This window comes from Canis aureus, chromosome X, assembly GCF_053574225.1.
Source record: "Canis aureus isolate CA01 chromosome X, VMU_Caureus_v.1.0, whole genome shotgun sequence".
Taxonomy (NCBI): Eukaryota; Metazoa; Chordata; class Mammalia; order Carnivora; family Canidae; genus Canis; species Canis aureus.
Genome location: NC_135649.1, coordinates 32,187,846 through 32,200,954, shown reverse-complemented (window position 1 = coordinate 32,200,954; position 13,109 = coordinate 32,187,846). Strand labels below are relative to the sequence as shown.

At 52.4% G+C, this 13,109-nt stretch overlaps 1 protein-coding gene across 1 annotated transcript; it reads left to right on the top strand.

Annotated features, from left to right (window-relative positions):
- The first annotated feature begins 8,118 nt into the window (after positions 1 to 8,118).
- SOWAHD (sosondowah ankyrin repeat domain family member D) lies at positions 8,119 to 9,979 on the top strand. The gene has a single exon (XM_077887996.1). It carries the CDS (start codon positions 8,404 to 8,406, stop codon positions 9,391 to 9,393), a length of 990 nt encoding a protein of 329 aa, XP_077744122.1. The 5' UTR covers positions 8,119 to 8,403; the 3' UTR covers positions 9,394 to 9,979.
- Positions 9,980 to 13,109: the final 3,130 nt, after the last annotated feature.

The following is a 13,109-nucleotide window of genomic DNA, read 5'->3' as shown; positions in this document are numbered from 1 at the left end:
TCTGTCTCTCAAGAATAGATAAATAAAATCTTTAAAAAAAACAATTATAATAAACATACCCAATCTAGCTATTCAAGGTTGAACTGATAGTTTAAGAATGAGGGAGAAAGTAACTGCTCTGGAAGGAAACTCAGTACATGGAGAGAACATTTGGAAAATGAATACATGTTTTTCACTGTTATGTAATTTTATTGCCAACAATGATGTAAGCTGCATACCTAGAAAACCTCTCGTATCTCCACACTTACAAAACTGGGACTGAAATTTTCTACACTGGTTTAAAATCTCTCAAATGTAGAGTTTTTGTGGGTTTTGAAGACATTTGTTAAAAACGCAAAAGTACAAAAGGGTCTGATTGGTTGGCAAGAAAAATGATTGATGGGCACCTGGGTGATTTAGTCGGTTAAACGCTTGCCTTTGGCTCAGGTCATGAAATTAGGGTCCTGGGATCAAGCCCCATGTTGGGCTCCCAACTCAGTGGGAGGTCTGCATTTCCCTCCTCCTCTCCCGCTGCCCCAACCCCTCTCGTGCTCTCTCTCTCTCTAAAATAAATAAATAAAATCTTAAAGAAAGAACAAATGATTGAGATCAGGAAAGGTGACCGTTTACCAGCTGAATTTCATCAAAAACCATTGCATAATTGGTGGGTGGAATTGAAAAATGAGAATCATGATGTAGTAAGCCTAGCCAGTGGAATTTGCCTTCTGTTGCGGGCTGTGTCTCTTTGAGATATCTTTCTCATCTATGACAGCTCCTGAAGCCAAGTGCTGAAATAAACTAAGTTTAGAACCACACCTTTGCGTAGCTACATTACAGTGTTAACCTGTTTTTTTTTTTAATTTTTTAAAAATGTATTCCTGAAAGACGGAGAGAGAGAGAGAGAGAGAGAGAGAGAGAGAGAGAGAGAAGAGAGGCAGAGACACAGGCAGAGGGAGAAGCAGGCTCCATGCCGGGAGCCTGACGCGGGACTCGATCCTGGGACTCCAGGATCATGCCCTGGGCTGAAGGCAGGTGCTAAACCGCTGAGCCACCCAGGGATCCCCAGGTTTTTTTTTTTTTTTTTTTAATGAAGCATATGCAATCACATTATCTTGTGAAAAAAATATTTATAACACTGTAGTGACAGTCAAAATCGGTTTTGTACTCTATATAAAAAATTCGTTATTTGTAAACAGTTTATTTCATCCTTGTCTCACCCATGAAACTGTCCTTTTGTGTATGCTTTATAATATACATCATATATCAATACGGTAACACACATCATTTTGAAATTACAAAACACTCAAATGCAGAGAATACTGGCTCAAAATATTTTCATTCCAGGGATGTACAATCAAAAACGTTGGGAGAGGGGATCCCTGGGTGGCTCAGTGGTTTAGCACCGCCTTCAGCCCAGGGCGTGATCCTGGAGACCTGGGATCGAGTCCCACGTCGGGCTCCCTGCATGGAGCCTGCTTCTCCCTCTGCTTGTGTCTCTGCTTCTTTCTCTCTCTGTGTCTCTCATGAATAAATAAATAAATAAAATCTTTAAAAAAAAAACACGTTGGGAGACCAGGGCGTCTTGGTGGCTCAGTCGGTTAAGCATCCAACTCTGTATTTCGGCTGACTCGAGTTACGATCAGGGTTGTGAGATCAACTCCCGCCCCGCATCAGGCTCCAAGCTGGGTGTGGAGCCTGCTTGATATTCTCTCTCTCCCTCTCCCTCTGCCCCCTCCCCCGTCCCCAGTCACGCAAGCACGTGTGGGTTCTCTAACTCTCTCTAAAAAAAAGAAAAAAGTTGGGAGACCACTGCTTTTATAGTATCTACCTTGTTTTAAGCATCAATAAGATCACGAACGTAATGTGCTTGGCACATGAGTCCTCAGTAAGTGTCAGCTCTATCAGCATCCTCTATCTTAGCAAAGCACTCGAGGCAGTGTAAGATGTGGTCGAAGGCAAGGATGCCTGGGTGGCTCAGCGGTTGAGCATCTGCCTTCAGCTCAGGGTGTGATCTCGGGGCCCCAGGATTGAGTCCCACACTGGGCTCCTTGCATGGAGCCTGCTTCTGTCTCTGCCTGTGCCTCTGCCTCTCTCTGTGTGTCTCTAAGGAATAAATAAATAAAAATGTTTTTTAAAAAGGATATGATCAAAGGCAGGAGCCTTGTAGTCAGGCCAGATTGAATGGGTTCCCCTGACACTGAGTGAACGTGACCACATTATTTTCGTTGGGCTTCAATTTCTCACTAGTCCCCATCTCTTAGAGTTGTAAATATTATGAGAGAGAGTGCACCTTTTTTAGGTAACAGCTTTACTGAAATATAATCCACATACCATATAATTCACCCTTTTAAAAGTGTACACCTCAGCGATGCCCGGGTGGCTCAGCGGTTGAGCATTTGCCTTTGGCTCAGGACATGATCCTGGGGTCTGGGGATTGGGTCCCACATCGGGTTCCCTACATGGAGCTTGCTCCTCCCCCTGCCTCTCTCTCTGTGTCTCTCATGAATAAATAAATAAAATATTTTTTAAAAGTGTACACCTCAGTGATTCTTGGTATATTCACCTGGTTATGCAACCATCACCACTATCCAATTCCAGAACCTTTTTGACACCCCAAAGACAAATCTGTACCCATTAGTGGTCATTCTCCAATAGCCCTTTCCTGCCTCCACCCTACCTGCCAGCCCTAGGCAACCACTAACCTACTTTCTCTCTCTATGGATTTGGCTCTTCTGAATATTTCATATAAATGGAATCAGACAATATGCAGTCTTTTGTGTTGGGCTTCTTTCACTTAGCCTCATGTTTTTGGGGCCCCTCCATGCTGTAGCAGGTGTCATTATTTGATTACTTTTTATGACCAAGTAATATTCCACTGCATGGATGCACCACATCTGGTCCATCCACTCATCTGTTGGACACTGGGATCGTTCCTACCTTTCGGCCACTGTGCATAGAACTGCTATGAGCTTTCATGTAGGATTATGCACATTTAATACTTGGCACAGGGCCTGCCAGGCAGTCAAGTGCCCAATACCAGCAGGTGGCTGTCACCCTTGTTACTAGGGAGTGCTACGTTGGGTAATGTGGGGCACAGGGTGTCTGGATTCAAAACAGAAGGCAGAAGGCACCATGGACAATATTCATATACCACACAACGCTGCTGACAGCTGTCCCCTGCCCACCATCCCCAAAAGAGTAAGGCAGCACCACAGGGAGGCAGGAGCGCAGACCCTGTTCCATCACTTTTGCTCTATCACTTTTGCGCTGTGTGACTCTGGGCAAGTCACTTAACCTCTCTGAGGCTTAGGTATGAATTGGTGATAAATACTGTCTTTTCTACATACCTCACAGGCTTGCCGCCTGGGTCAAAGAGATAATCAAAAAATGTGACAGTGTTCTGAAAAATCACAAGGGATTATTATTCCAAGCCTTACATATTACAGAAGCCCACCCACCCCTCTCGAATAAAATAAGGAAACACTTCGCTCTGTTCACGTCCTCCTCTTTCCAGATTGTTCGCATTCTCTTCAAGATGACGCCTCGGCCTCCTCACCACAGGCCCTGCTGCTACTGCCTCCTTCTTCGCATCTATTTAAGGGCCGAGGGTGAGCCGCCTCGGTGAAAACCTGAATCCACATCAACAAAGGACCCGCAAGGCCTCTTTCCTCCCAGGTTGACATCGGCGCGACCTTCCCGGGGTGCCCCAGCTCCGGTGGGTTAGAGCGCCCTCGTGTGTCTCCACGTGGTAACGCTTCAGGTCTTGTCCGGAATGTGACATTTTCACAGCAGTGTCATATAATGGGTCCTGGATTTTTTTTTTTTTTTTCTCTAGTCACACTTCAGAGCCCGTGCTTGACACGGGGAAGGCAGTTAAGCATTGCAGCCCAAATCTGAGGAAGCTTAATGTTTGCTCCGGGGCTTCAAGATTTCTTTGTGCTCCCTGTACACCCCTTTCTCAGCCGTTTTGAAAAACTCTGCTCCCATCGTTCACAGATGTCAACTCAGGCCTACCACCTTCTCCTGTTCCAAGCTTACCCTGCTCCTGGAGCAAGATCGTAACTCTTTAAAAAATATTTTATTTATTTATTCATGAGAGACACAGAGAGAGGCAGAGACACAGGCAGGGGGAGAAGCAGATTCCCTGCGGGAAGCCCGATGTGGGACTCGATCCCAGAACCTCGGGACCATGACCTGAGCCGGAGGCAGGTGCTCAACCGCTAAGCCACCCAGGTGCCCCAAGATCATAACTTTTTTTCTCTAAAATATACATCCCGGGGATCCCTGGGTGGCTCAGCGGTTAAGCATCTGCCTTTGGCCCAGGATGTAGTCCTGGAGTCCCGGGATCGAGTCCCACATTGGGCTCCCTGCATGGAGCCTGCTTCTCTCTCTGCCTATATCTCTGCCTCTCTCTCTCTCTCTCTCTGTGTGTGTGTGTCTCTCATGAATAAATAAATAAAATCTTAAAAAAAATACATCCCACTTTACTGAAGGACTGGGGGGGGGGGGTAATTCCAAAACACTAGGAAAGAATTTTAAAAGAGCTTCTAAGTAATTTGTTCTATCAGGCAAGGAAAAGATATTCAGAATGTTAAACCTTTCACAAGGGTATCCTCATATAAAGACCTAACACTTGGAAAGTGGAAAATGACAACCAGAGATGGTCACGCCTGGCAGTGTGTGCGAGCACACGAACACACACTCAAGCATACACTCACACATGCGTTTACACACAGCCACACACTCTTTTGCTCAGTGGGAAAGGAACCTCCTCTCATGGCTTTCTCCTTCACTGAGAATCATGTCATGATATTAGTACAGGTCTCTGGAAGAAAGAAAACATTTTATATCTAGAACCTCAAGAATGTTCCCTACTCCCTCCATCAGCCAGGATTATAGAAGTTGGAGGGACTTCCTTCCCGCATCCCACCTATTCCCCTCTTGCCTGTCTCATAGCTGTGGATTTTTCTAAATCTATCAGCCTCACTGGCAAACTCCACCAAAACCAAAGATACAAGTGCCTTTGGCCTCCCCCCGGGACCGCGTTCCTGGAAAGTGGCATACAAATTACATTTTTTGCAGATCGTTTATCACTCCCCACTGACTTCTAATAAGATAGGCCAGCCCCTCTTCACTGAGATCAAGTTTCAGTGTATGCCTAACACCTCAGCTTGAAGCTTCTCTGCCTCCTGCCATCCTTTCTGACAGTTAAACCATGCCTGAAAAATGAAGAAATAACCGACGAAGACGACAAAACATTAAGTTCTAGTTCAAGTAGTCCAGGATCTGTAAACAAACCCAGAAATACATCAGAGAGGCTATCTGGAAAAGACACCAGGCATCACCATTTGAAATGCAAATACCCATCCTGCAGGCAACTTTGGGGGAGACTGTTTCCAGAGTCTTAAGGGGTGTTTGTCCCCTCTCTTGGGAAGGGGCAGCCACTTCAGGTGATAGGCATCTTCATTTTAGGGGGTCAGTACTGCCCCTTCTGCTTTCAGCTTCTTCTACCCCACTCCCAGCTCTGAAACTCCAGAGACCCTCTCTACTGGCATAGAGACAGAGTGCTGTGGCTCTGGGGAATCCGTGTATGCAACTGGCTACCTAGGGTAGGAAGTACTTGCTAAGTAAAGATGGAACCAGTTGTTAGGGAGGTGCCATGGCTTCGGTCTCTGGCAACAGACCCAGGCAAGGGCACGTGCGTCATGGGTGTGTGGTGCTGGTCAGGCAACTGCCTTTGCAGTCTTTGGACTGGAACCAGAGATATTATTAGTGCTGATAGGAAACGGACTTGCCTGCTCAGTGACGAGGAAAGTTAATAGTCCAAGCATTCTTCCCTCCTGCATTCTCCGTGCTGGCATTTTGATTAAAAAATATATATATATATATCGCTGCAGCTGTTTGCATATTCTGGAAGTGTGTGTGCATGTATGTGGTTTGGTGTTTACAAATTTGGGGTTATGAAGGGGAGTTTCCAGAGCAACGGAAGTAGCTGCTTGTCAGTCAGGGTTCATTTTGAAAATGAAAGCCTGAAAGCTTGGGGCCCACTCTGAGCCTGGGCCTGGTCTCTGAGGAGTCAGAAAAGGCCAGGAGGTGGCTTTGGCTGGTTGGCTCAGTGAAGCAACTACTGGATCACTCCTTTACTTTTTATGAATCGATGAAATAGGAGTTGTTTTTGGTGTCCTGCAGGTTCTGAGGCAGAGATGTGGGAGCGGGCATGGGGGTTCCAGCAGCAGATGCACCCCACCCCAACACACACGCACACAGTGCCCCCCTCCACATACACACACGATCACATTTTCCCAGGCTGCCGAATCAGAACAAGGTAACAAATGTTTCTCACGCCTCTACTAGGTGCACAGAATAGTGTGACGGAATTGTCAAAGAGTTTCCAGTTTAGCTGGCCTTTTGGAGCAAAGGAAAAGAAACACAACCCAGGGCAGTCTGTGCTGGGTGCCAAAGGAGGAATACAACCAGCCGGCTGGGAGGGGGAGAGCCATCACTCTGGGCTAGGGTAATCCAAGGAGGATTACTGGAGAAGGTGGAAGCTGAGGCCAACCTTAAAGGACAAGGAGAATTTCCTAGACAGAAGCTCTGAGGGAGGACGTTCTTTTTTTTTCTTTTTAAAAGCTTTTATTTATTTATTTATGAGAGACACAGAGAGAGGCAGAGGCACAGGCAGAGGGAAAAGCGGGCTCCGTGGGGGAACCTGATGTGGGACTCCATCCCGGGACCCCGGGATCACACCCTGAGCCAAAGGCAGCCGCTCAACCACTGAGCCACGGAGGTGCACCCTGAAGGAGGACATTCTAGAAGAGGAGAGCAGCTTCAAGATATGCTCAGGTTAGGGCAAGTCCCTCTGTTGGGCTGGAATCTGGGGCTTGTGTGAGTGATCTACAGTTGATAAGCCTGGCTTGAATGCCAGTCCTTGGTGCCAGAACAAAGGCTATGGTGTCACACAGACCTGCTCTGCTACTTCCTGCTGAGTGACCTTGAGCAAGTGGCCTGACCTCTCAGCAAACTGGGGACAGTAATCACACTTAGCTTTTGATGTGGCTGGGAGGATTCAAAGTGTTTGTATCTATATATCTACATCTATCTATCTAAATATATGGCATCTAGCACAGTGCCTGGCACATAATAAATGTTCCAACATTGATTACAAATGCATAGGCTGTCAGGAAGGAAAGCTCAAGATATTTAGGGCAAAATATTTGAGGGCCAAGGAGGAAAGGTCTCTGATACCTTCCATCACGGTGGCCCAGTGGAGTGAGCTGGCTTGGCTTGAGACCCACATCCCCTTTGGCCTAGACTGTTGGGACAGTCTTCTGGCTTCTAGTCTCTGCCGCTCCCAGAGTCACCTTCTGAAACGCCACCTTAATCATGACTGTGTCCCTCTCTGACTCAAGAATCTTCTTTCAGGGCCTCAGTCGCTCAAAAACTGAACTCCCTAACATGGTGGGGGCAGGAGGCAAGACCTACCACTTACTGAGGGCAGGGAAGAGCAAAGAGAAGGCCACTGTTAGAAGTAAAAAGGCAAACTATCCTCAAGGAGACCACAGAGGGCAGGGCATTCCCGCGGCCACTGGCTGCTTCTTGGAGGCGACCTGGGAGGATAAAGAGGGGAGGCCGGGGGGCCGGGCAGGGACCCGCGGGGAGGAAGGGAGTATCCCTTCTCCGTCCCCCGCCAGAGCTTCTGCCTAGACCCCTGTCTCCGGTTCCGCGGCAGGAATCCCGGGCAACCCCGCGCTCTGCGGGGAGGGTCAAGGCCAGACAAAGGGCAAGGCGGGGGAGCCCGAGTCCCGGGCCGCCTCGGCGAATCTAGAGGCGGGACGAAGGCGCCTCGGGGACAAAGTGCAGGAGATAAGAGGGAAGGGCGAAGGAGGGGGGCGGGGAGCCAGCGCCCTGGAGCTGCAGGATCGCGCTCCCGGAGGCCTTGGCTGCCAGCCGAGCCCTGCCCGCCGGGGAGGGGGCGCCCTAGAGCCTCTTCACCCCGGCAGCTGCGGGGATGCCGAGAAGCCGGCGGCGCGGCGCCCGGGGCCCGCTCGCCCCCACCCGGTGCCCGCCCCGCCGTGGCGCGCGGTGCCGGAGGCGGGGCCGCCCGGCGCACCTGGCCGCTCGGGGCGGGGCCGCCCGCGACCCGGGACCCGGGAGGCGGCGGCGGTCCCCGCGGGGCGCTGCAAGGGCTGGCCCCGGGGACCCGGCCCGAGCTCCCACACTCCACGCCCCCCACCTCCCGCGCGGGGCCCTCCCCCGGCTCGCTGGCTCTCTCCCTCCCCCTCCCCTCCTTTGCTCCCTCCCTCCGAGCCCAGTTGCTCAAGCCGCTTCCTTCCCCAACGCCAGCGCCAGTTCCTCTCCCGGAGGGGCCCGGGAAGGGCAGCGGACGCTCGGCCCGGGAAGCGCGGCGGCGGCGGCGGCGGGACCATGGCCGAGCCCCGAGGGACCGCGGGACCGGGGCCCAAGGCCTCCCTGGTCGCCACCGCGCTGAGCCCGCGGAGCGCCCCGCCGCCCCGCCCCTCGAGAGCGGACACCGACAGCCTGGGCAGGTACCGGGGCCACGCCGCCGTCGCCTCCCGGGACCCCCTCCTCCACGGCTCGCTGATGCTCTCGGCGGCGGCGGGCTCGGGCCGCCGGCGGGGAGCGCTGCGGGAGCTGCTGGGGCTGCAGGGGGCGGCCCCCGCCGGCCGGCTGTCGGAGGAGCGCGCCGAGGAGCAGTCCCCCGCCGGGGCGAGCGCGCCGAACGCGGCGAATGGGCCAAACGGGCCGGGCGGCGGCGGGCTGGGCCTGGAGCCCCACGAGCACGCGTGGATACTGGCGGCCGCCGAGGGCCGCCTTGAGGTGCTGTGGGAGCAGCTGGAAGCCGAGCCCGGGCTGCTGCTGCGGGGCGACCCGGTCACGGGCTACACGGTGCTGCACTGGCTGGCCAAGCACGGGTGCCACGAGGAGCTCATCCTGGTGCATGACTTCGCCCAGCGCCGGGGCTTGAAGCTCGACGTGAGCGTCTCGGGCAGCGGCGGCCTCACGCCCCTCCACCTGGCGGCCCTGCAGGGCCACGACATGGTCATCAAGGTGCTGGTGGGCGCCCTGGGGGCTGACCCCACGCGCCGCGACTACAGCGGCCACCGGGCCTGCCACTACCTGCGGCCCAACGCGCCGCAGAGCCTGCGGGAGCTGTCGGGGGCCGAGGAGTGGGAGACGGCGGGCCGCAGCGAGCGGAACAATGCCAACAACAACAGCAGCGGCGCCGCCCCGTGGACGCCGCGACGGTCCCCGAGCTCAGTGGGCACGAACTCCGCGGAGACACAGGCGAGAGCAGCGGCGGCGACCGGCAAGGAGAAGAACTACACGGGCAGCCGGATGGCGCAGATTCAGGGCCTCCTCCGCCAAGTGTTCCCCTTCTTCCAGGACCGTTGAGGGCCACAGACACTGGAGAGCGCGGAGGGACGGCGACGCTGCGTCGAGGCCCCTGTCTCGGGTTGTCTTGGGCCGCACCCGAAGGGGTGGCAGCTCTGGCCGCAGCCGAGTGCGCCGGGCCGGCGAGCAGCGAACCACCTACAGGTTTGTCGCAGATGCCTGTCCCGGGTCTCCCGCGGTCATGGGTCAGGAGACCCGGGGACCAGGACGCGCCCTAACCGAGACCGAGAGCGCAAAGGCCAATCTGTCCTGGCGCCGAGGCCCAAGACTGGGGGACTAAGGAGTTAGGGGCAGGAGTGTGGTCCTGCTTGGGAGAGGAAGTCAGGCTTCCAGGAGCCGTTTCTGGGCAGGCAAAAGCTCAGGGTATTGGGAAGCACTTGCTAGAAGAAGGAGTTAAGACTGTAAACCACGGATACAGAGGAAGCGCCCAACTGAAGGCTGGACTCTGCTATTCCTGCGGGCGAGTCGTCCTTCCCCCCCCAGCCTGCTCCGAGACATCCAGGCTCTACCGGTACTTGTTCTAATGTAGCGCGGATGACTTCTTAAGCATATTAAAGCGGGGTATGTTTTCCTTTCACATGACAAAGCTGTCCTTGGGGTGACTTTTTCCCCCCCATTAACCACTGAGTGCGCCAAGCTTTCTACATTCGCAGGGAAAAGTTCACCAATCCATGGCCCTGAGCTAGTGATCGGGCTGCTCTGGACCTCGTTCCCACAGCAAATGGCCAAGCCACCCGCTGGCAGGAGCTGCATTCACCTGGGCTCCGAGTAGAGACAGGCAGTTTGCCTGTCTCCTGGGCTCTTTGGCAGCTAGGTCCTGCTCCCGGCACAAGTCTCATCCCAGGCCAGTTGTCTGTAATGGGGGGGGGGGGGTAAAAAGGGAAAAATCTCCAAATGTACATTTCTGATGTTTTGTGGTGAGTCATGTAATTTACCTTGACTTCTGCCTTCCTGTGAGACACACCCACTGACACTTTTTCCAAGATATAGGGCTTTAATCATCAGCATTGCCTTTTAATTACCTTTAATATGTAAGTTGTAGTTTGGAAAATGGCTCCCATTCAGAAATGGTCTGAATTGAGTGGAATACAGGAGGGTTGACTTTGAGAGGAGGGAAAGCAGTTGGTGGCCAGGGACCCATGCTGCCTTAAAGAATAGTGCATTTTCAACATAGCGCTGTATCCCTGGAAGCTTGGGGTGCTCTTGCAATGGACTGTTGTGTCCCCAAGCCCTCCCATCCCTGTCCTTAAACACCAGGAAGAAACTGAGTCATCACAGAGCACAGCCCAGAAACACTACCCTGAGCGAATCCATAGAAGTTTCTCTCTCTGCTGGCGGGCCTGTCTGCCCCCCCTAGTACCTCCTCTGTGCTCATAATGGTCCAATCTTCTCTTAACCCATTAGATTCTTCTCATCCATGAAATGATCCAAAACCCCCTATCAGTGTTTTTAGCCGGTCACATGTTTCTAGGAACTACACCTTAAAACATATTTACACAGTGTGATGTAGCAATAACTGCGTTCTCAATGAACTTCTCCAATGTCTGAAAGGGAGAGGGCAATTGGTTCTGGATTCTGGCAGTTGGCATCAGCATCTGGCATAACTCCCTCCATCCCCGGGCCCATTTTATAGTTTATTTTTTAAGAATTTATTTATTGATTTATGAGAGAGAGAGGGAGAGAGAGGCAATGAGCTGGTGGGAGGCAGAGGGAGAGGGACAAGCAGACTCTCCGCTGAGCGGGGAGCTGTCCCTGGGGCTCCATCCTAGCACCCCGAGATCACAACCTGATTGGAAGTCAGACGCTTAACCAACCGAGCCACCCAGGCGCCCTGCCCGTGCCCATTTGATAGATGTAGGGCTGCGGTTTCCGCTCCACAGTCGCCCTTGACAGCTGCCAAGGCGGGTCGGGTTTGATGAAGACTGCCAGGACGGGGCCTTCTTGCCAAATGGCTGGGTCTACAGGCTCCTGGCGCGGAGGGAAGAGTGGCTTGTGCCTTTGCCCAACATTCAAAGGACACTGAGAACAGTAGTCCCCTCTTCATGGGAAAAGGCTGAACCTAAGCATCTTAACTATTAGCAGATCTGGGGACCGGAGACAAGCATCTACCCTGCTTTTTCCAACATGAAAACCAAGGCAGCTGGGGGATTTGAAAGCTCTTTCTGTCGTTTCTCCTGCAGTCAGCTATTCTTCCCCACAGATTTTTCTCATCATGTGAAAGTGCCTAGCCTACCTCCTCCATGTAAAATTGAGGTTTGGCTGCAGGGGACAAACTCCCATGCTGAAAACTCTCCGTGCCTAACATCAAGCCATTGGCATTTCTGGTATGCTTTTTGAGGCAAGACTGGTATGCTTACCCCAAGAGAAAGAACAAATTCCCTAAGAAACTGCTTTCCAGGGGAGCAAAACGGAGCTAAGCAGATGATACAAATCTACGTTCTTGTAGAGCAAGGGACAAGAAAGGAGATAGAAGCAGGGTTGTGACAGGTAAGCGTGGCAGTTGGGGGCGGGGGAGGGGGGTTGTTTGCTGCACAGGCACGGCGATTGACCGAGGGCGAAAGATGCGGGAAAGGCTTTCCTGGGAGGAGGGTAAGGCCAGATCTGAGGTTCCAGGGGTGAGTGGGAGTTGGTCAGTGCAGAAGCAGAGGGGTCTCTTGGCAGAGCCCTGGGGTATGTCTGGGAGAATAGAGTGAGTACCAGGAAATGGAAGTCAGCCCTCGGGGCAGGAAGGTGGGAGCTGGAGAGTCACTAAAGGCAAAGCTGAATAAGTGGCTGGGCGCTCAGATCACCCAGGGTCTCATGGGGCCTGCTAAAAGAGGAACCCAGGTTTTAACCTAAAGGTAGCCAGGAACCCGAGAAAGTTTCTAAGCAGAGAGGAGTAACCTGATGGTATTTTAGAAAAGTCTCTCCAGCAGGCAGTCACACACAGGAGAGGATGGGATGTGCCAGGAAGCAAGGGGACAACTGGGGTGGGGGTGGGGAGGATGGAGCATCATGCAAGCAAAGCATTTCTGGAGAAAAGTCATGCTTCAGCTGAGACGTGCAAAGGAGCCTGTGGGGAGCACTGGCTTTCAGACTTTTATCCCCCCATAGAATTTGCTGTCACAGAGTTTACCTCGGAGCCCCACGTGTAAAACTGGCAAACACAGAGGCGAGTAGATAGTAGCACACGGTGACGCCTGGAGCGAAATCCAAAATCACTGGTGTGCACGGCCAGCGGCTCAGCCTAACCTGAGTTTGAATGCTGACTACTGGTGAGTGACCTTGAGCAGGTCATTCACCCCTCTGTGTTGTGCTTTCCTCATCAGTAAAAGCAGACAAATACAATCTCCCTAGTAGGGTGCGGAGGGTTTGAGATCATGGATACGCATCACCTAACACGCTGCAGGACACAGAAAACAGGTAGCTGTTTGGAAGAATTGAAAGGTGTTCAGCAGGCTATTGTGGTAAAACTAGTTTCTCTGCCATGGTGGTCCGGGAAGGATCTTGTGGTTACCTGTGTTAACCTCTCTCTAAAATGTGTGCACACTGATTACAAGTCCTTGTCTCTCTGTGCCCGACAAGTGGTTGCTCCCTCTGCCGATGTTGTTTACAACCTACCTACTTTGACTTTATTTATTTATTTATTTATTTATTTGAGGAGAGAGAGAGCACAGTCAGGAGTTGCAGAGGGAGAGGGAGAGAGAATCTTAAGCAGACTCCACATTGAGTGTGGA